Source organism: Peromyscus maniculatus, chromosome 20 (assembly GCF_049852395.1).
Source record: "Peromyscus maniculatus bairdii isolate BWxNUB_F1_BW_parent chromosome 20, HU_Pman_BW_mat_3.1, whole genome shotgun sequence".
In the NCBI taxonomy this organism is placed as follows: Eukaryota; Metazoa; Chordata; class Mammalia; order Rodentia; family Cricetidae; genus Peromyscus; species Peromyscus maniculatus.
In genome coordinates, this window is record NC_134871.1 from 58945713 (window position 1) to 58965507 (window position 19795).

Genomic DNA, 19795 nt, shown 5'->3' on the forward strand with positions numbered 1-19795 from the left:
AAATAAATAAATAAATAAATAAATAAATAAATAAATAAATAAAAGCTTTTATGTATTTGAAATAATTTATTTTTATTGTTTTCGAGACAAGGTCTCACTGTGTAACCCTGGCTGTCCTGGAACTTACTATGTAGACCAGGCTAGCCTTGAACTCTCAGTGATCCACCTACCTTTGCCTCCCAAGTGCTGGGATTAAAGACATGCATCACCACCACACCTGGCTTTGTAATTGAAATTTTAGTGGAATTTTAAATTTAATGAAATTGGAGACAGTATACAGCTTTATCCACAGATTGTAAACAGTTGGAAAGAAAAAAAAATAAATGTGAATAAAGTATTGAAAATACTGTCTGAAAAGACATAGGCATGAAAAACATAAGCAAGAGGTTAAGAGTCCTGGAGGTCAGAGACAGAAAATTCAACATGAGTTTAAGGGGAGTGCTGGAAGAAAAGAAGGAATGGAGCAGAGGCCATGTTTCTCTGATTGCTTTTTTGAGATAAGAGTTTCACTGTGTAGCCCAGGCTGGCCTTAACCTTGAGCTGTCCCTACTTTAACACCATAAGTGCCGGAATGACAAGCATGTGCCACCATGGTTGGCTCGTGGGACAGTATTTAAAGAGATAATGGGAAAATATATTTTTTATTTTATTTTTTTTTGTTGTTTTTTCGAGACAGGGTTTCTCTGTGTAGCTTTGCGCCTTTCCTGGAACTCACTTGGTAGCCCAGGCTGGCCTCGAACTCACAGAGATTCACCTGCCTCTGCCTCCCGAGTGCTGGGATTAAAGGCGTGCGCCACCATCGCCCGGCGGGAAAATATATTTTTAAGAGGTAATGGCTGTCAGATTTTTTTTCACTGATGAAAAAGGGATTCATATAATTAAGATCAGTGAGTGAGCCTCAGGCAGAGAAGACATGTTAAATAAATCTACACCAAGATACAGCAGATTGAAACTTCAAACACTAGAGATGGAGATGTATTACGCACAGCTGATGAAGAAAGAGAATTGTCAATGTGTCTCACTGGAAATGGATGTTGAGGTAAAAAGGAAAGTTAAGATTAAAACAGCGAGGTTGGGTCAGGTGGTGGTGGCGCATGCCTTTAATCCCAGCACTCGGGAGGCAGAGCCAGGCAGATCTCCGTGAGTTCGAGGCCAGCCTGGGCTCCAGAGTGAGATCCAGGAAAGGCAAAAAGCTGTACAGAGAAACCCTGTCTCAAAAAAACGAAAAAAAAAAAAACCCAAAAACAAAACAAAACAAAAACCCCAAAAAAACCCAGCGAGGTTGGGAAACACTGTGGATGATAAATAAGAGGGCTCTGAGCCAATGTCAGCAGGCTTCCCCAAAGTCCCTTCCCTTAAGGAAGGTGTGCAAGTCTTCATATATTCTTGTTTTCTTTCTTTCTTTTTTTTGAAGGCATGAGGTCTCACTATATAGACTAGGCTGACCTTGAACTCATGATGTAGACAAAGCTGGCTTCAGACTCACAAAGATCTACCTGCTTCTGCTTCTTGCAATACATGATTAAAGGCATGTGCCACCATGCCTGACTGTGCATTTCTGAAGGATGGACATGGAGTGATACTTCATAAACCATTGTGCCAGGGGTTTTCTGTGTGTCACAGGGTTTTTTTTTTTTTTTTTTTTTTTTTTTTTTTTTTTTTTTTTGTGCAGAGAGGAACAAGAAACTGAGTTCTGATGCATTGAACAAGTGGCCTCGTGGTCAGAAAGTTAGTTGGTGGCTAAAGGCAGATGGGTACCACAATCTCTCACATTCTAAAGCTAGAGACTCTGTGCTCTTGGAGCTAAATAGAAATCCCACAAATAAATTGGGGGAAGTAAAAGCTACCCCCACCCTGTTTATGCTTTTGGAACCTGGGTGTGATCATAGAAGAGGGAAGCTTGTGGTGGGTGTGGAAGTTATAGTCTGAGATGAGTTCAAGGTTGTACAATTCCAGATGAACCCTGAAAAATCCTAGAGACTTCATGGAGAAGCCACACACCACTGGCCATTCAGAAATTAAGAAACTGGTTGACCAGGGTGTCCCTACTGATTCTCTGAGTTCCTTCTGCCCCTATGGATTATCTGAATTCCTTTTGCCCTGTAATTTTCAGACTTAATACACTAGTGCCTCATTCTTCCTTCAAAACTAATTCCAACTGGAGGCTCCCTACCCCTTTTCCTCTAGCCTGTCCCTCACTGCTTTGATCTTCTCTCTCCATCTCACAGTTGGCTCCATTTCTGCCCTTTCTCTCTACAGAACTCCTTAGTAAGCCCACGTTTCATGTTGGAGGTTGTCCATACTCAGAACAGAGCCAATAGCCTAGGTGGCCTCCAAAAGCAGTGGTTCTGTTGAAAGAACCCAGCCTCAACTTCTTCTAGTGCCCACCAATATCTCTGTTCAGGTTCTGCAGTCTGTACTGCACACAGAAAGTTCAGTGTTGGCCTCTGGACGGTGGGCTCCGAATCCAGACCCCTTCCATATTCTATGGGCCAGTGTCACTGTCCTGGCTCCGTTAGCACTGTCAGGGAAAAGACTGCTCTAGCCGGGGTCAGCAAATTTTAGGGAGAAGTTTCCTTTGGCCCCATCAGCACCCAGAGGAGAACAGCTCCGACAAGCTCTGATCAGCACCCACGGGTGGACAGCTCCCTCATCCACACGTTTGGAGGTCTAGCGGGTTGGGCAAGGCATCTGTCGAGCGGGCCAACCCGGCTGTCTTTTCGGATTTCCTGGGGAAGGGGGGGCATGACTGCTGTTCCTAGGGCCTCACCCACCCCCACGAGCCGCCCACCTCCCAGGAGCACTGCACAACGCAGATAACTCGAAGTGCGCAGACCCGGGTCGCTACGATCCTGGCTCCTGGGTCTGTCGCACCCATTTCCCCACGGCATCTTCCGGGGGCTCCTTTGGTCCGGTCTACCAGCCGGTGCCTGCTCCCACCGATTCCTTCTCGCCCGTTCCTCCCTCCGACCACGCAAGCCACGCCGCCAGCTCTCCCGGCCAGCCACCTCACCACCATCACCACCACCACCGCCACCGCCGCCACCGCCACCGCCACCCCACACCCCGCATCCCCCCTCCCCTACCTCGGCTCGACCCCCCTATTCCCCCGCCCCCCCTCAGGCCCCGCCCTGCGCCACTCCCTCCCCTCACCCCTGCGGCGCGGCTTGCTGCCGCGGTGTCCTGGCAGGGCGCTGAGGTGTGTCGCCGGCGGGTGTCGCAGGGCGTGTCACGAGGTGAGTGGGGGAGACAGAGGCCGCGAGCCTGAGCACCAAGGGCGCGCGGTGGTGCTCCTCACCCCTCCCCCTAGCTGCCGGCCGGCGGTTCCCGGGAAGATGGCGGATCGCGCGGAGATGTTTTCTCTCTCCACCTTCCACTCGCTGTCGCCTCCGGGCTGCAGGTACGCACCTCGGCGGGTCCCATCTTCATGTGGGTCCGTCTCCTCGGCCTGCTACCACCCTGCCCTCCCCCAGCCCCCCATCGACTTCAGCTCCCCAGGCCAGGGGCCTCTTTGGCTTGCAGGCCTCTGATTGATGCTGCCCATCCCCCATCCTGGGCTCCGGGTCCCTCCGTGTTTGCTCTCTGTCGCGCAGACCCAATGGCACCCCCTCACACACAGACACACACAGACACAGACACACACACACACACACCTTTCCTCTTGGGATACCGAACCGCACCCAGTCAGGACAGATGACCTGGCAAGGGTGGGGTCCCTGGACTGACCCCTTGGAGGGATTTTAGGCAGGGTGCCCAGCACCTAGTGCGTTCTTGGCAGTGTCCTTTTGGCCTTGTGGTGTCTCTTTCCGTAGAGGCTAGGGCCTGGCCTCTACCCCTCTACCCCCCCCCCCCCAGACCTGGGGAGAGTGAAATCAAGCTTGAAGCTCTGGGAGTGGGGTGGGGGTGTTGGGGTGAGAGGGGGCTGGACCTTGGGGTGTAAGTCTGCTTGGTAGGAGGGGGATGGGGACACAAGCAGAGCAGCTGGACCCCTCCCTCTCCTATTGTGGCAGCATCAACTCCCCCCTCCCTGTTGGCTCAAGGTGTCTCCCCAGAGGCTAAAGCTGTGACCCACAGGGGCTGGGAGCGGAGCTGAGGAGGAGGAGGGGGAGGGGTGTGGGGAGCGATGGCTCCTCCGGGCTCATTTGCTGTGATGAAGGAAGGGAATCCAGAGGAGAGCAGTGCCTGGGGGGGGGGGGGGGTCAAAATGACATGGCTAAAGCCTAGGAGTTGGGGGCCCTGGGAGCTAGACACTTCCCACCAATGTCCTCAGGATCAGCTCTCAGGCCAGGAGCCTAGGACTGACTGGTGGCTTCTCTGACCCTGGCACCCTCTTCAGGCCTCCCCAGGACATAAGCCTGGAAGAATTTGATGATGAAGACCTGTCTGAGATCACCGACGACTGTGGACTGGGCCTTAGCTACGATTCGGACCACTGCGAGAAGGTGGGGAAAGGCTTGGGTGGGGAGATTCTGCTGGAGGGAGGGCTGCTTCACAGGGGCCCAGGTGTCCTAGCGCTCCGGTGGGTTTAAGAGCGTCTGAGTTCAGCTTCCACGCAAGAAAGCCTCTGCCCTTGCCCATAGCCCTTTGGTAACTGTCTTTCCCAACACGTTTGGAGGCCCTTCAGAGGGCCTTCTCTGTCCGGTCTCCCCAAAAGGCGTGCCACAGGAGGCTGGAGAGTGCCTTTGCCTGGGTGCCTCTCTACTCAGATCACTTCCCACAAAGGTTTTCTGTCACCACTCAGCCTCCGTGGCCACTTCTTTTCTGTCTCATCGTCCTCTAAAATCTTTTCCCTCCTGCCTTCTGGTCCTCCTGTCTCTGCCTGTTTCCATTTTCATTTGTTCTGAGAAAATGCCGAAATGTGTCCAGTGCAGGGGGGCTTCCGGGTATTGGGAGCAGAACCGCAACCCCCCTTCCCCCCCACCTCCCCTCCCAGCTTTCAGTTTAGCAGGGGGAGAAACACAAGTGAGAGAGAGAGAGAGGAGAGAGATCACCGATATAGGCCGGTGGTGGGATTCCAACTGGATACAAAGTGTGATGAGGGGGAAGGGGAATCCAATCCAGGCGGAGGAAATCAGGAAGACTTCGCAGAGGAAATGTCATTCATAACCCCGAGGTTAGCAGGAGGCAGGCAGATGGGGGTAGGTAGGAGGGTGTGGAAGAGACGAATTGCTGGCAGAAGGACTGGCTGTGCCAAAGACCCTGGGGTTGGTACAGATTTGGTGAATCATCGGAGTGCAGGCTGTCATTTATGCATTTTGTCATTACTTATTGATGATGTTGCCACGGGGGAGTTCACCAGTGTATAATGTGGACATGACCCCTGTTCCGGTCGTCTTAACAGTCTGGGGTATAAGACAGATCAAAAGCCATGAGTTGTGAATTGTTAAATTGCTATGAAAGCAACAGAGTGGCCGTGTCAAATATGATGGGATTTGGGGATGAATAAAGCTGGAAGGTTACTTGGGGTTACTCTGAGAATGTCTCAGGAATTTGGGCCCTTTCTGGAAGTGCAGTGATCAATACGTGTCTTAGGCAGACGTGTTTGCAAACAAACAAGCAAGCGTTGTTCTCTTGATGGGGGTGAACTGGAAAGGACTCTTCAGTTTCTGACTTTCCCCTCTCCTCATACCTGGGACTCCAGGATACTGCTGTACTCTGGCCCAGCGCTGTCTTGTCCCTCCTTCCTGCAGGACAGCCTCTCCCTGGGTCGCTCAGAGCAGCCACACCCTATCTGTTCCTTCCAAGATGATTTCCAGGAGTTTGAGATGATCGATGACAATGAGGAGGAAGACGAGGATGAGGAGGACGATGAGGAAGAGGAGGAAGAAGGAGATGGGGAGGGCAAGGCAGGGGGAGGATCTGGTTCAGAGGCTCTTGTTGGAGAGACCCTTCTTCCCTCTCCTTCCCTAGAGGAGTCCCACAAGCACCGACCCACCACTCTCCACCTGACCACACTCGGGGCCCAGGTGAGCTTCCTGATACATACAATTCTGAAGTTGAGTTTGGAGCCCAGGCAGCCGGCCCCTCCCTCTCTTGATGGCTGGAGTGGTCTCCAGCCACACTGATTTTGTCCTCCTACCCAGGACTCCTTGAACAATAACAACGGCGGCTTTACCTCTGCACCCCCATCCTCCTGGCAGGAGACAGTGCTGCGGTCGCCCGCCCAGGAGCCCGTTAAAGGTGAGGGATGGGGGCCAGCAGAAGAGGGAGGGGAAGGGAGGAATGGCTGGGTGCCGGATGGAGGCCTGCGGGAAGGAGGCCTGCAGGAAGGAGGCCTGCTTTCTGGAGGCAGTGACCCAAACCCCTCCCCTGCAGAGCTCCCGGCCCCTCTCAGGCCGGCTGAAGAGGAGCCCCATGAGGCACGGTCTCTGGTACACCCTGGTTGTGACTGTGAAGGGAACCCACCCCCAGAGCCACCAGTGTCCGGTGGGGCCTCGCCTTCCTCTGATCCTGGGATTGAGGCCGACTTGAGAAGCCACTCGAGTGGAGGCCGCGAGGGTCGGCGAAGCAGCCAGGAGCTCTCATCACCAGGCTCGGACTCGGAGGATGCAGGGGGTGCACGCCTGGGCCGCATGATCTCGTCCATTTCGGAGACGGAGCTGGAGCTGAGCAGCGACGGCGGCGGCAGCAGCAGCGGCCGCTCGTCCCATCTCACCAACTCGATCGAGGAGGCTTCATCGCCAGCCTCCGAGCCGGAGCCGGAGCCGGAGCCACTGCATGAACCTCCCCGCCGCCCTGCCTTCCTGCCCGTGGGCCACGATGACACCAACAGCGAGTATGAGTCCGGCTCCGAGTCTGAGCCTGACCTCAGCGAGGATGCCGACTCGCCCTGGCTGCTCAGCAACTTGGTGAGCCGCATGATCTCGGAGGGTTCCTCGCCCATCCGTTGCCCGGGCCAGTGCTTATCTCCAGCACCGCGCCTGCCAGAAGAGGCAGCAGCGTCACAGGCCAGCCGGGTACCCCAGGACTGCCAAGACCCCGAGGCAGTAGCAGGGCCCCACGTGGAGTTGGTGGACATGGACACCCTCTGCGGGTCACCTCCGCCGGCCCCGGCAGCGCCTCGGCTTGGCCCTGCGCAGCCTGGGCCCTGCCTTTTCCTCAGTAACCCGACACGGGATACCATCACCCCGCTTTGGGCCACAGCGGGCCGCACTGCCCGCCCTGGCCGCTCCTGCTCCGCTGCCTGCTCGGAGGAGGAGGATGAGGACGAAGAGGATGAGGAGGATGAGGACGATGCAGAGGACAGCGTGGTCCCTCCTGGTTCTAGGAGTACGGGCTCTAGCGCGCCGCTGGATGCCTCGCTGGTGTACGATGCCGTTAAGTACACACTGGTAGTGGATGAGCACACTCAGCTGGAGCTGGTGAGCCTGCGGCGCTGTGCAGGCCTGGGCAACGACAGCGAAGAGGACAGCAGCTGCGAGGCCAGTGAGGAAGAGGCGGGAGCCACATTACTAGGTGGTGACCAGGGGCCAGGGGATGCCTCTCCTGACAGTCCGGACCTCACCTTCTCCAAGAAGTTCCTCAATGTCTTTGTCAACAGCACGTCTCGATCCTCCAGTGAGTGGCAAGTGGGGGGAGGTGGGAGGGAGGCAGAGGAAGAGGCACCATCCTGGCCCCAGGCCCTATCTGCCCCCCCCCCCAAAGTTTCCAGGAGGCCTTAAGTTCTAGAGGTAGTCAAGGCTGGACACTTCCTTTTTTTTCCCCGGGACAGTGAGCAGTGATTCCCCCAAGGGGAAGGGAGTCAGCCCATAGTGGCTTGCTCTTCCTTCTTTTCTTAGGATACCTGACAGTCTGTTGCAGGGAGGGGATTTGACTCCAGCCCAAGGCCAGGCCTTTAAATACTTTCTTTCTCCTTGGAGTTCCTGACTCTCCCCATCTCTGTTTCTCTTATCTGACTCTCAGGCACAGAGTCCTTTGGTCTTTTCTCCTGTCTGGTCAATGGGGAGGAGAGAGAGCAGACACACCGGGCTGTCTTCAGGTACATCACCTCCCTTGCCCATGACGATTCCCCAGCCCCAGTCTGCAGATTCCTCAGGACATTGCTGTATGTGACATACCAAGGCCTGCCTGGTCTCCACTGATCTCTCACCTGACCTCAGGTTCATCCCCCGGCATCCAGACGAACTGGAGTTGGACGTGGATGACCCCGTGTTGGTGGAAGCTGAAGAGGATGACTTTTGGTTTCGAGGCTTCAACATGCGGACTGGCGAGCGCGGGGTGTTCCCCGCCTTCTATGCCCACGCGGTGCCCGGTCCTGCCAAGGACCTGCTGGGTAAGACCCCCGCCTGCCACGGCAGACTTTCTCCTGTATCACCCGCTGACTTGGGTCCGTGTGACATCTTCCCCCCCTCCCCTCCCCAGGGAGCAAGCGGAGCCCTTGCTGGGTGGAGCGCTTCGATGTGCAGTTCTTGGGCTCCGTGGAAGTACCGTGTCACCAGGGCAATGGCATCCTGTGTGCCGCCATGCAAAAGGTCAGTGTGGAGATGGTGGCAGGCACAGGCTGGAGGCCCACCTGGATGTCACCCCAGCCCCGCGGGGTGGCATATAGCTCCTGTGGCTCCAAGGCCTCCAGCCTCGAAGGGGGATGTTACAGGGCTGGCTCTCGGGCCTGATTCAGAAGCCTAAGACCTAGGGCACAGTGAAGCAGCTGTGCCCCTTACCTCTGCACCGATTGGTTGGTTCAGTAAAAGCATTCACCTCGCTTCTGGTTCCTCCTCTCTTAAGCCGTCAACTTCCTGTCTGGAAATTAAAACCAACTCTCATAACCTCTTCCCTGGGAGTCCCTCAGTTGTTCACTCAGTTATCCACTCAGTGGACAATTGTCAGTACCCGCTGACCTGCCCCCTGCCCCAGAAACCGAGGCTGATGATGGGTGCTGAGGGGCAGGAGAGACCAGCTCTGTATCAAAGAGCTCCTGCAAGGTTATGGGGGATCAGGCGACGAGGTGGCTGGCAGTGTGGGCAAAACAAGTTTTTGGCACCTGAACCAGGAGAAGCAGCCTGGTTGGAACAGAAGGGAGGCAGGCTAGGTGCGGGGTGATGTTCATTGGCTTGTTCTGAGAGCCAAGATGGCCAAGGTCGTCCTCTTGTCCTCCAGAATTGTCTCTGGGGCCCTGAGGTGCCAAGAGTGTTCAGAAAATGAACAGAGGCATGGAGAGAGAGAGAGAGAGAGAGAGAGAGAGAGAGAGAGAGAGAGAGAGAGAGAATATGAAGGGTTCCTCAAGACCCTCCCTTCTCGAACTTCTCCCTCAGATTGCCACAGCCCGGAAGCTAACCGTGCACCTGCGCCCTCCTGCCTCTTGTGACCTTGAGATCTCTCTGCGGGGGGTCAAGCTGAGTCTGAGCGGAGGAGGACCTGAGGTGGGAGTGTGATAGGCTGGGGACCAGAGGGAGGCTTTTGGAGGGGGCGGTGGGGAGGTGGGACCCTTAAAGCCCAGGAGAACTGTGGGGCGGGGACGTCAAGGAGGCGCGCAGTGGGCGTGGCTCCAGGCTTGTCTTAGCCAATGTGGGATGATTCTGCTCACCTCTGCTCCAGTTCCAGCGCTGCAGTCACTTCTTCCAGATGAAGAACATCTCATTCTGCGGCTGTCATCCCCGAAACAGCTGGTAAGGACTTAACCTGTTCCTCCGAGACTCCTTCAAATGCTGAGAGGGTCACTGGTTCTCCGATCCCCACCCGCCCTCAGGGCTCCACCTATACCGATACGGTTGCCCAGTCCATGCCAGTCAGGCTAGACACTGGTCCAGCTGGGATTCTACAGGGGTGCATCAGAATCCTTTCTCAGTTCCACTGTAAGGAAAGTTGAGACGGGTGGATGGTTAATTTGCGGGACTACGAAGTAGGTGGTGGCTGAGGAGTAGCTGAGTGTGCCATGTTTGTGTAAGGTTAGGGATACATGGTATTAGGTATGAAGATCATAGACTGCTTCCCTTACCTCAGTGCTGCCACAGACCGACTATGTGCCATTTGGCAAGATACTGATGCTCTCTATGCTTAGTCTCTATTGGTACACTTACCTTGCAGGGCTATTATGAAAGGTGTGAATTAATATAAATGCTTAAGTAACCTCTGTTAGATATGGGGCCGTGGATCTGGCTGGCCACAGTTCCGGGGTGGGGTGAGATCTAGAGTCTCAAGCTGCTCGTCTGGATAGCAGTTGCTGTTAGCATTAACGGGGGGCCCAGGGCTAGGTCAGTGCTCTGACACCCCCTTTGCCCCTGTCTCCACAGCTATTTTGGCTTCATCACCAAACACCCGCTGCTAAGCCGCTTTGCCTGCCATGTCTTTGTGTCCCAGGAGTCTATGAGACCAGTGGCGCAGAGCGTGGGGTGAGTGGGAAGATGGAGCAGGCCCCCAGGGAGGATATGGGGCTCAGAGAGGCTCAGGTGCATGTGTGTGTGTGTGTGTGTGTGTGTGTGTGTGTGGCTGCAGGTTGCTAGAAAGGGTGCTGTGCGGACACATGGTTGCTAGTCAAGACAGTAGCGCGTGGCTGGGGAATCGACAGGAGGAGCACGGGCCTGAGCACTCTCCTCGCCTCTCCCTCTTTGCAGCCGGGCCTTCCTGGAGTACTACCATGAGCACCTGGCATTTGCCTGCCCCACAGAGGATATCTACCTGGAGTAGCACCCACCTCCCTCAGCTCCTGTCTACACAGCTCTGGGTATCTCAAGGCCACCATGGCTTGAGCAAGGACTGGATTGGGGACCTTTGGAACCTTACAATTGTGGGAGTCCCTGGGCTGGGAACTCTTAATCCTTTATCCCCACCCAGGTCATGGCTTTCGGGAGCTGTTGGGGAGAGGAGCCTCAGCAGCCATACTTTTCTTCTGATGCATCTTTTCTCTCTTGTCCTCCTTCGCCCTGTTCCCCCAACTACCTTTCCTCTGTCTCCCACCTCTCTCTGTGCCTGTAGACCTCGCTCTTTGCTCTCTCTTCTGGAGGTTGAACTTGAGGGAGGGGAGTAGGTTCAAGGTAACTGATGAAGTCAGGTCCCCCAGTGGTTCCCTCCTGCCCGTCTCCTGTGATTTATAAATGAATTTTAATTTTTATAGTGAATCTCAAGGGATCATCCGGTCTTTGATCGCAGGAAGGGACCCTAGCCCCAACCCACAAGGAGCTCAGGGGAAAGAGGGAGGGGTTTCTAAGAGAACCTTCAGGCCATTAGACGGTTCTTGCTCACCCAAAGCCCCCAATGCTGCTAGGAGGAGGGCACCCCAAGGGGTGCTCCCAACAGGTCATCTGCTTTGCCGCTAACACCCCTGCAGTCCAGCGAGTGAGTATCTGCCCCGCGTACGCCGCCTGCTGTGTACGTGGGCCCTGCCCATGGCCTCAATAAACTCTGCTTGGTGTGACCCTGGCTGTTTTTAAGGTGGTGCCCAGGTGGGGGTCCAAGTCTCAGGTCCTGCCTGTGGCAATGGAAACGGGGGACCCAGAGTGAGGGGGTTATGGGAATTGGGAGAAGTCTTCAGTACTTTCTGAAGTCCTGCTGCGGGTGGGTCACTGCATCCTCTGCTAGAGCCTTGTTGGAGGCGGTGTCTGGAGGTTCCCACAGATGCTTTCTCCAAACACACTTGATTTTCTGCAGAGACAGCCGAGGCCTGAAAGAAGGCACTAGCCACAGACCCTGTGTCTTTCCCATGTGGGGTATGGGGAGAGGCATGGTTCAGATCATTGTGTGTGTGTGGGGGGGGGGGGCAGTGTTCTGTGTGTGTGTGTGTGTGTGTGTGTGTGTGTGTGTGTGTGTGTGTGTGTGTGTGCCATGAACAACTGGAGAAACAATGTCTGTGGGTCTTAAAATTGGTATTTTCTAAAAGTCATACTCAGAAAGCCAGAAGAAAAATAGGTGACTTAAAAAACAACAACAACAACAACAAAAAACAAAAACATGCTTGTAGCCTGTAGGTGATTATGGAGCCTCACCAAGATTCTCTCCTGGGGCCCCCAAGTGACTCCAGCCTCAGCGGAGTATCAGTATGACAGAAGGCTGCCCCTGAGGATAGGTCTGTGCCCTCTGATCTTAAGCAGTACTATAGCAAGATAACCAGCAAAGGTTGTGAATCAAAGAGTAGACAAAGGGCAGTCCTGACAGTTTGCTACATAAAAATAAAAAACTCTTTGCAGGGCATGGTAGCACATACTTATAATCCAAGGACATTGGAGGCTGGGGCAGGATGAGTGTAAATTTGAGGCCGACCTAGACTGCATGATGCGATCCTGTCTCAAAAAAAAAAAAAAATAGTAGTAACTATAAAAATCATCTTAAATGTTGCTTCAGTGTGTCAACAAACAAAAAAATATTCACAATATATGTGAAGATCAGGGATGAAGACCAGTTGCTGTGGAATTGTCACTTTTTAGCTAGTATGCCGGGACATCCCATGTGTCCAAGAAGATTTGTAAATCCCTTTCTGCTACTTAGCATTGCTATAAAGAGACAGACAGCCGCTTGGGGATGGTATGAAACCTGTACCCCTGTGCTGGGTGATGGAGGCATGGCCTCCAGACCCACACAGCTTTGCAGCAGAGACCATTCCACTTCCAGTTCTGTGCCCTTTGTGTCCTGTGTCCCTCCTGGGCCTGGCCTCCCTCCCCCGACCCTCCAACATGTCTCTTTGGTTCTTCATATGATTAACATGTTTCCTTCGGCCTGGCAATTAGCGCAGCTGTGGGACACGCTTGGTGGCCTTTCCTCGCTGCTCTCCTCCTACCTCTCCAGCTGCCCCCTAAGCCCTGCTCTGTGCTGGGTTCCTCTTCACTGGCTTTAAGGCAGGCAAACATAGGGAATAGCTTAGCAACCCCGGACTCCGCTTGGTTTGAACTACACCCCTCTTCTAATAATGCACTTGGCGGCCTGAGATTCTGCACACACTACAGCACATATATCCCCTTCCAAACAATGTATCTAGTAACTTGTTAGCAACCTAGGACCCCCACCTGCATTGAGATGCACGCACACTCCACTCTGAAAAATAGAGTAAGTTTCTCTCTCCCTTTATGACTACTAAACTTTATATCCTTTCAGTCATGTTCCACAAATGTCCAGTATGAGACTAAGGAGGGTAATTTGGTGTTAGCTGGTTTGGGGGCACATGTACATTAAAGCAAACTGTTCTGTAGGTGAATTTTTAGGGAGAATTCCCTATTTACCATTTTGTACCTGTGCATAGTTGGGCATGCATATAATTAAAGCAAGATGCATTGCAGGAAGAGACATGTGCGCTGGACAAGGGGTTTATGTGTTCCGAGCCTGTCCTTCAAAGTAGAGAAACACCCAAACTATGCCTATAGCCTCTCCTCCTTTAGTCTCCATAAAAGAAGCCTGGACACAACAACCTCCTCACATGGCCCGCAGTCGCTCTTGACAGCATATCTGACCTGTACTATCACTTTGCTTTGAATAAATTTACCTGGCTTATAAGGTGTGTGCTTATTTCAGTTTCTCAAATAAGATGCCAAGAGCCTGAAAATACCCAGGCCAGACCCAGACCACTGGTAACAGCTTTGTATCGTCCATAGACCCAGACTACAGGTTATAATACCTTTGTATCACCCATAGACCCAGACTACAGGTTATAATACCTTTGTATCACCCATAGACCCAGACTACAGGTTATAATAGCTTTGTATCGCCCATAGACCCAGACTACAGGTTATAATAGCTTTGTATCGCCCATAGATCCAGACTACAGGTTATAATAGCTTTGTATCACCCATAGATCCAGACTACTGGTAATAGCTTTGTATTGCCCCTGGAACTGACCCCGAGGGGCAGATCCACGTACTGTGCTGTGCTGTGCACTAACTCATAGCTCCAGCTGACCTGACAATCACTCCCATAGAGTCACTCCAACAATTGGTCACTGGGCTAGTGTTGAGAAGGATTACTTGCAAAGGACCCCAGTGACTGCTCAGGGGACACCACACGCACTTTTAACTAAAGCTTGAATTTACAAGAGACTCCTCCACCCACTGTATATATTCGGGTTCTGTGTTTTACTTTTTTTTTTTTTCAAGTCACCTAAACTTCAGGGCTGAGGATAGACCAGACTCCTCTTGTCTGTCCATTGTCCTCACCTTCTCGACTTGGATCAAACTGCCTTGAGTTTCCTCCTGGACCTTTGTACAACAGTTTCCTCGGGGGTCCCTGTTGCCCTGGCACCTGCAGCTACCTGGGCAGATCACTGTCCTTAAATGTTGCAGCAATTCCTTTTAAACCTCGATCTGACCTACTTACACCCCTCTCTGGCTCCCCTCCCCTCCCCTCCCCGGCTACTACCAGTGTTCTGGGAGCACCTGCTGGCCTTCCCTGTTGGTTGCCCAGTAACCATCCACCTGGGCATTAGGAGGCCTGGGCCTTGGTCACTGCAATACCCTGGGTCCTCCAGACAGTGCAGCGCCTGATTTGATGCACAAACCTCAGAGCTCTGCAGAGCACTTCTAACTTGTGGAAACCTAGGTCAAGGGAAGCACCCTACCCAAGATATGTTCACTTAGATTCTCATTTAAGTTACTGAACGTAGACTGGAGTGGCTCCCTGGTGGAATGTGTGCCTCCATGCATGAAGCCCTGGGTTCAGTTCCTAGAAACACAAAAGTGGAAACAACAACAAAACAAAACAAAAAAGCAAAAAACATATGAGTAATCTAACTACTGAGCAACAGAATTTACTAAATTGAGGTATATTTACATAATTGGAATATTAAGATATGAAAAAAATATGCTTATATTTTATAATGAAAATGTGTTATACTATTAAGAAATACAGAGAATCATACATAGTATGTTAGAGATTATGAATTGAAAACTGCTGAGAGGAAACTTTAAAAATAAAAGTTGAAGCCAAAATCAAAAACATTGATTTCACTTGTCAAACATTTTAGAGATTGCTCAGCTGAGCAGTATGTTTCTACATACTTGGTGATGGTCACTTGAGTTGTCCTTTAGGAACTAAAGACAGCTCCAACACATTGAAAATACTGTCCCTTCACTTGGGCTGTGTAAGCATCCCATGGGTGGTCTTCCGACATCAGAAGGCCAAAAAACTCACTCACCAAGGCTGCATTTATAAACAAGGGTCCTCTGGAACTCTCTGAAGTACAGACATACATGAACAGACCGCTGAACATTTCACTGTGTTTCTCCACTAGGCCTCAGACCAGCCTGTCTATCCCATAAGCAGCACTAAACCTTACCCTTTGGAGGCTTAGTTGATAAAACACTATGACCCAAACCACTTCCATATTGTAGTCCATCATAAAAGAAAGTCAGATCGAGAACTGAAGCAGAGCCATGGAAGAATGCTACTTACTGACTTGCCCCACATGGCTTGCTCAGCTGCTTTCTTATACAACCCAGGGCCACCTGCCCAGGGGTGGCACTGCCCCCCCCTTGTGGGCTGGGCCCACCCACATCAATCTTTAACCAAGAAAATGTACCATAGACTTGCCTACAGGCCACTCTGGTGGAGGCAATCTCAATTGAGATTCCCTCTCCCCAAATGATCCCAGCTTGTATCAAGTTGACAAAAACAGACAAACAAACAAACAAACAAACAAAAAACCCAGGACACCTTGTAAGTAAACGATAGTGCCCCTCCTCTCCTCTTCCATAATGGAATAATAAGAAGGACCTATCTCCTGAAAATCTTACCCCGTGCAGGTAATTGTAATTGCTCTGATTTTGAGAGGGGAATGGCCATGTCTTGACTGGAAGAAAGAGCCTTACCTCAGCCGACACTGGGATGGTCTGAGCTAAAAGCCTTATTCAATTAGGGATAGTACAAAAGGAGGCCATACTGTCCAGGTATGGCTCCTTCCTTAGAAGGGCCCTTCTTCTAAGAGAAGGTAGCAGAGTAGGCACAGGTTGGTCCGTCCCTAAGGCCTCTGTTCCTCCATCCTGAGCACGGCACTTTACTTTGAAGTGACTTTACCTTATGTCGATGTTGTACCTCTGCACTTGCCTCCTGCAGTCTCTTTTACCCAGCACACATTTTGGCTCCTGGGATTAGGAGGCCAGGGTGTGTTTCATTTCTTTCTGTGCCAATTATTATTCTGTGATCACAACAAACTAGTAGAAATTTCTAAAAGGGGATTTATCGGGAGGGGATTGGGGTCAAAAGAGGGACCAGCAAAGGACACTAGAAAGGGGTTGGCATTAATACATGTACTCTTCCCTCATTGCTGATGGGTAGATACAAGGTTTCTTGATTCCTAAAAGGAATGTGTTCATGGCGAAACAAGGATTAGGTTAGTGCTGAACCCTCCAGGGTTATACATTTTAACTCCACAGAGAATGATGTTTAGGGAGGGCAGCACCGCCTTCCCAGACCAAGGTTACTGAGTGTGTCTGGTTTGCTTTGATACATTGTTACTGACTGGCAAAAGTATCTTGTTCTAGGAGTACCAACAGACTAGGCCGCCCATCCCTAAACACCAATAAAAAAGGTGAATAATGAGTTGGATAGAGAAAGATTTAACAACAGTGGCCATGTTGGGAAGAGCAAAGGGGTTCTATAACCTTGAGCCCGCCTTCAAGCGGCCAACAGGAACTTGAGATTTTTATGGAAAAGGGCAATCAATGGGGGGCAGGGGTTTGGGAGTCTGCATAACGGAGAGCAGATGCTCTCGGTCAGGTCATTGTTTCAGTTCTTGTTCTGCAAGGGATTCTGGAGAAGTTCCCACCGCCATTGCTTGGGAGCCATCTGGTTTCCAAGCGATTGTTCATTCTCCACGGGGTAACCTTGCCATCCCAGATAGTCGCCCTCCTTTGAGGGGTGATCTGCCTTGCAAAGCTTGGCTGTTGCTTTGGGGGTGGTTTGAATCCCGGGATAGAAAGATGTTTACCAAGCAGTTCTTTCTCATCAGTACTGTCGTCCGTCCCCAGCACAAAGTGGGAGACACTGACTCAGGAGGGAAGGAAGTTAAAGAGGTAAAAATGAGCCAGAGAAGGGATGAAAATGGAGTCAGCCCAGTGACTTGTGCCCTCCCCGAAAACTACGTTTGTAATTAAGAACCTTCAGAAAAGAGGTGAATTGAAGAAAACATTATTCCATGAAACGTTCCCTTTTACTCCCCCTTCTGGTCACTTGAGAAAATGCATGGGAAAGGACAGCTAGGCCAGGGACAATACCTGGGAGGCTCCTAGGGAGAGGTGTTGGCTTTTTTTTTAATTTTAATTTTTTTATATCAACAGCAGCATACAAATGAGAAAGATAGATGTCCTTTGAGGTCATCTTGCTCTAGCACTGCACAGAAAACATGATGAAATCAGAATCATGTGGGGCACCTGAGGGCCATAACTGTTTATGAGTACATATTTGAATGTATGAACATATTCAAGTGCATGTGTATACGTGTGTCTGTGTCATCCATGTGTGAATGTACCTGTTACTGTATGCACGTATCTGCACAAATATTCATGCTATGCCTGTGTGAATGTGAGCACACATGTGCCTAAGCACGTGTGTATATGTATAGGTATACCTGCATACCTGTGTGGGCATATGTAAGTACACACAAATGAGCCTCTGTACAAATATGTTGCATTTGGCTGAAATAATGAGAAACAAGCATGTATGCATGCATACAAATCATAGCAAAGACGGTGTGGCTGTTAAACAGTCTGGTCATCTCCTACTCCATGATTTTGCTCTCATATGATGAGTATTATTGCTTTGGAGGACTGCTACAGCTTTTCTTGAAGTGTAAATTACAGAATGATATAAGCAAATATGAAAATCCCGAGTGTACAGCTATTGGTGGCTTTATTCACATACATATCTCAAGTCACCTCCTGTTCAGACTGTAGCACGTCCAGGTTTCCTATTGTCTGTCTAGGCAATACCCACACACCGCACTCTGCGAGATTCAGTGGCACTGAAATCTCACGTGTACCTGTCATCCCTGTGTTAAGAGCATCTTTATCCCTTGAGGACACCTTGCTCCAGCACTACAGCGTAGTAAATATGATGGGATCAGCATTAAAATACACCCTATGCTGATGAGAGAATGGAGCAGAAGCTTTTCCTAAAGGTTGTACCCAGGTGCTGATATCTACTGGGTTTGACAGGGGACTGGCTGTTGTTTTTGTGTGTCATTATTGTTGTTTTCAAGGTGATGTATGGGTGTTCCATGTTTCAGTTCCTTTTTCTGTCTTCACCTTGCACAGTATCAATCATCTGGGACCAGCCCTCCACTTAGAGAAGTGATGCAGGAGCTCTTTAAGCCAGGATAAGTTAGTTCCTGCTGGATGGCCCCAAAGAAACCTCTACCTTGTGTGCGTAGCCTGGAGGCACAGCAGACCTTGGAGTGTGGTCAGGGTAGCTTCTCAACCAGATAAGAGGTTATATGGAAGAGTTATATGGAAAACGGAGATGTAGAGGACCTCAAGCAAACATCTGGTATCATGAGGTGTTCCCTCCCCGCAAAGTGGATCCATACATTCCATTCAGGCCTCATTCCTACCAGGCCACATCGGCTGCAAGCGACAAACGGTTCACCAGCAGAAGCACCAACAGGCGAGATTTACTTTTTACAGTTGATGCTCTCCGGGCAGACATCTGGAGACACTGGTTTAATAATTACCTGGTTCTATCCAGGGCCAGCAACACTGCTAAAGTTAGGCTCACACCCAGATCACCCCACCCAACCTGTCACTCCCAGGACTCCTAGTCATAACGCCACTCCTGGACCAATCACTAGAATGTAACCAGCTCAGGTTGGTCACCACCTTGAAGGAGAAAGGCTGTATGCTTGACACCTGGAAGTCTGTCCCCATAAGGAGAGGCAACAGTTTGCTAGAGATATTGGCACACCCTGAGGGCTACTGCTCTAATGTGACCAGTACTGAGGAGCACCTGGGATGCACAGCACACATTGCCATACAAACACAGGTAGGCAGTCCAAAGGTCTCTTTCTACAGAGGCTAACATCTGAGGCAGAATATTGTCAGTGGAAAGAACAGCCAGGCCAGCTTGCAGTGAGTCTGAGGGAAAGGTGGGTCACTGAGGAGTTTGGAATTTGAACATGGTGCACTCCAACCCAACAGGCTTTTTTTTTTTTTTACATTTATTATTATTATTATTATTGTTATCATTGCTCATGTGAGTGTGATCTAAGTTCAGACATGTGTGGGCCACAGAGCATGTGTGGAGGTCAGAGCACAATCCCCAGAGTCCCTGGGGATTGAACTCAGGCTGTTAGGCTTGCATAGCAAGCATTTTTATCCACTGAGTCATCTCATGGCCCCTGATAGATGTTTTTAAAAATTACTTTGTAGAAAATTAGATGGGATGAGGAGACCTGAAGTATGCACTATGGAGAAATGCAGAGCTGGGGAGGTGGGCAAGCCCAATTCCTTAACTCTGTCTGGAATGAGCAGTTCGTCACCTAATTCCAAGTGACAGATTTCTTATAAGAATCAAGGTGGCCAGTTCCAGGGCCCCTAAAAATGCTTCTTGAGGAAAACCTATGTTCCGGGGGGCTTTGCACCTTTAGGGTTTCCTAGATACCATGCCCTCATCACCCCTCCCTCACAGTTCCTGGCACCTGAATGCAGTACCGGCTTCTGTGAATGAACATGTCCATGCTTCAGAGATGTGTCTGTGGACACCTGCAGATCACCGGGGTGGGGCAAATTTCAGACCCTGGATGCCTGGGTTAAAATCCTAGCACACACTCTTTCTGGTAAGGTGACACTGGACTTGAACAGGTCCATGAGATTTCCCCATGCCTCAGTTTCCTCACTTGCAGCACAGGAGAAGAGCACTGACCTCAGAGTTACCACAAGGACTAGATGAA

General features: G+C 51.1%; 1 protein-coding gene across 1 annotated transcript; it reads left to right on the top strand.

The window, feature by feature from the left end:
* The first annotated feature begins 2807 nt into the window (after positions 1-2807).
* Positions 2808-11350, top strand: Mapk8ip2 (mitogen-activated protein kinase 8 interacting protein 2). The gene is made up of 12 exons (XM_006976173.4): positions 2808-3400; positions 4337-4442; positions 5691-5966; positions 6084-6180; positions 6316-7557; positions 7903-7978; positions 8100-8272; positions 8362-8471; positions 9252-9359; positions 9535-9605; positions 10230-10328; positions 10551-11350. Exons 1-12 carry the CDS (start codon positions 3336-3338, stop codon positions 10621-10623), a joined length of 2496 nt encoding a protein of 831 aa, XP_006976235.2. The 5' UTR covers positions 2808-3335; the 3' UTR covers positions 10624-11350.
* Positions 11351-19795: the final 8445 nt, after the last annotated feature.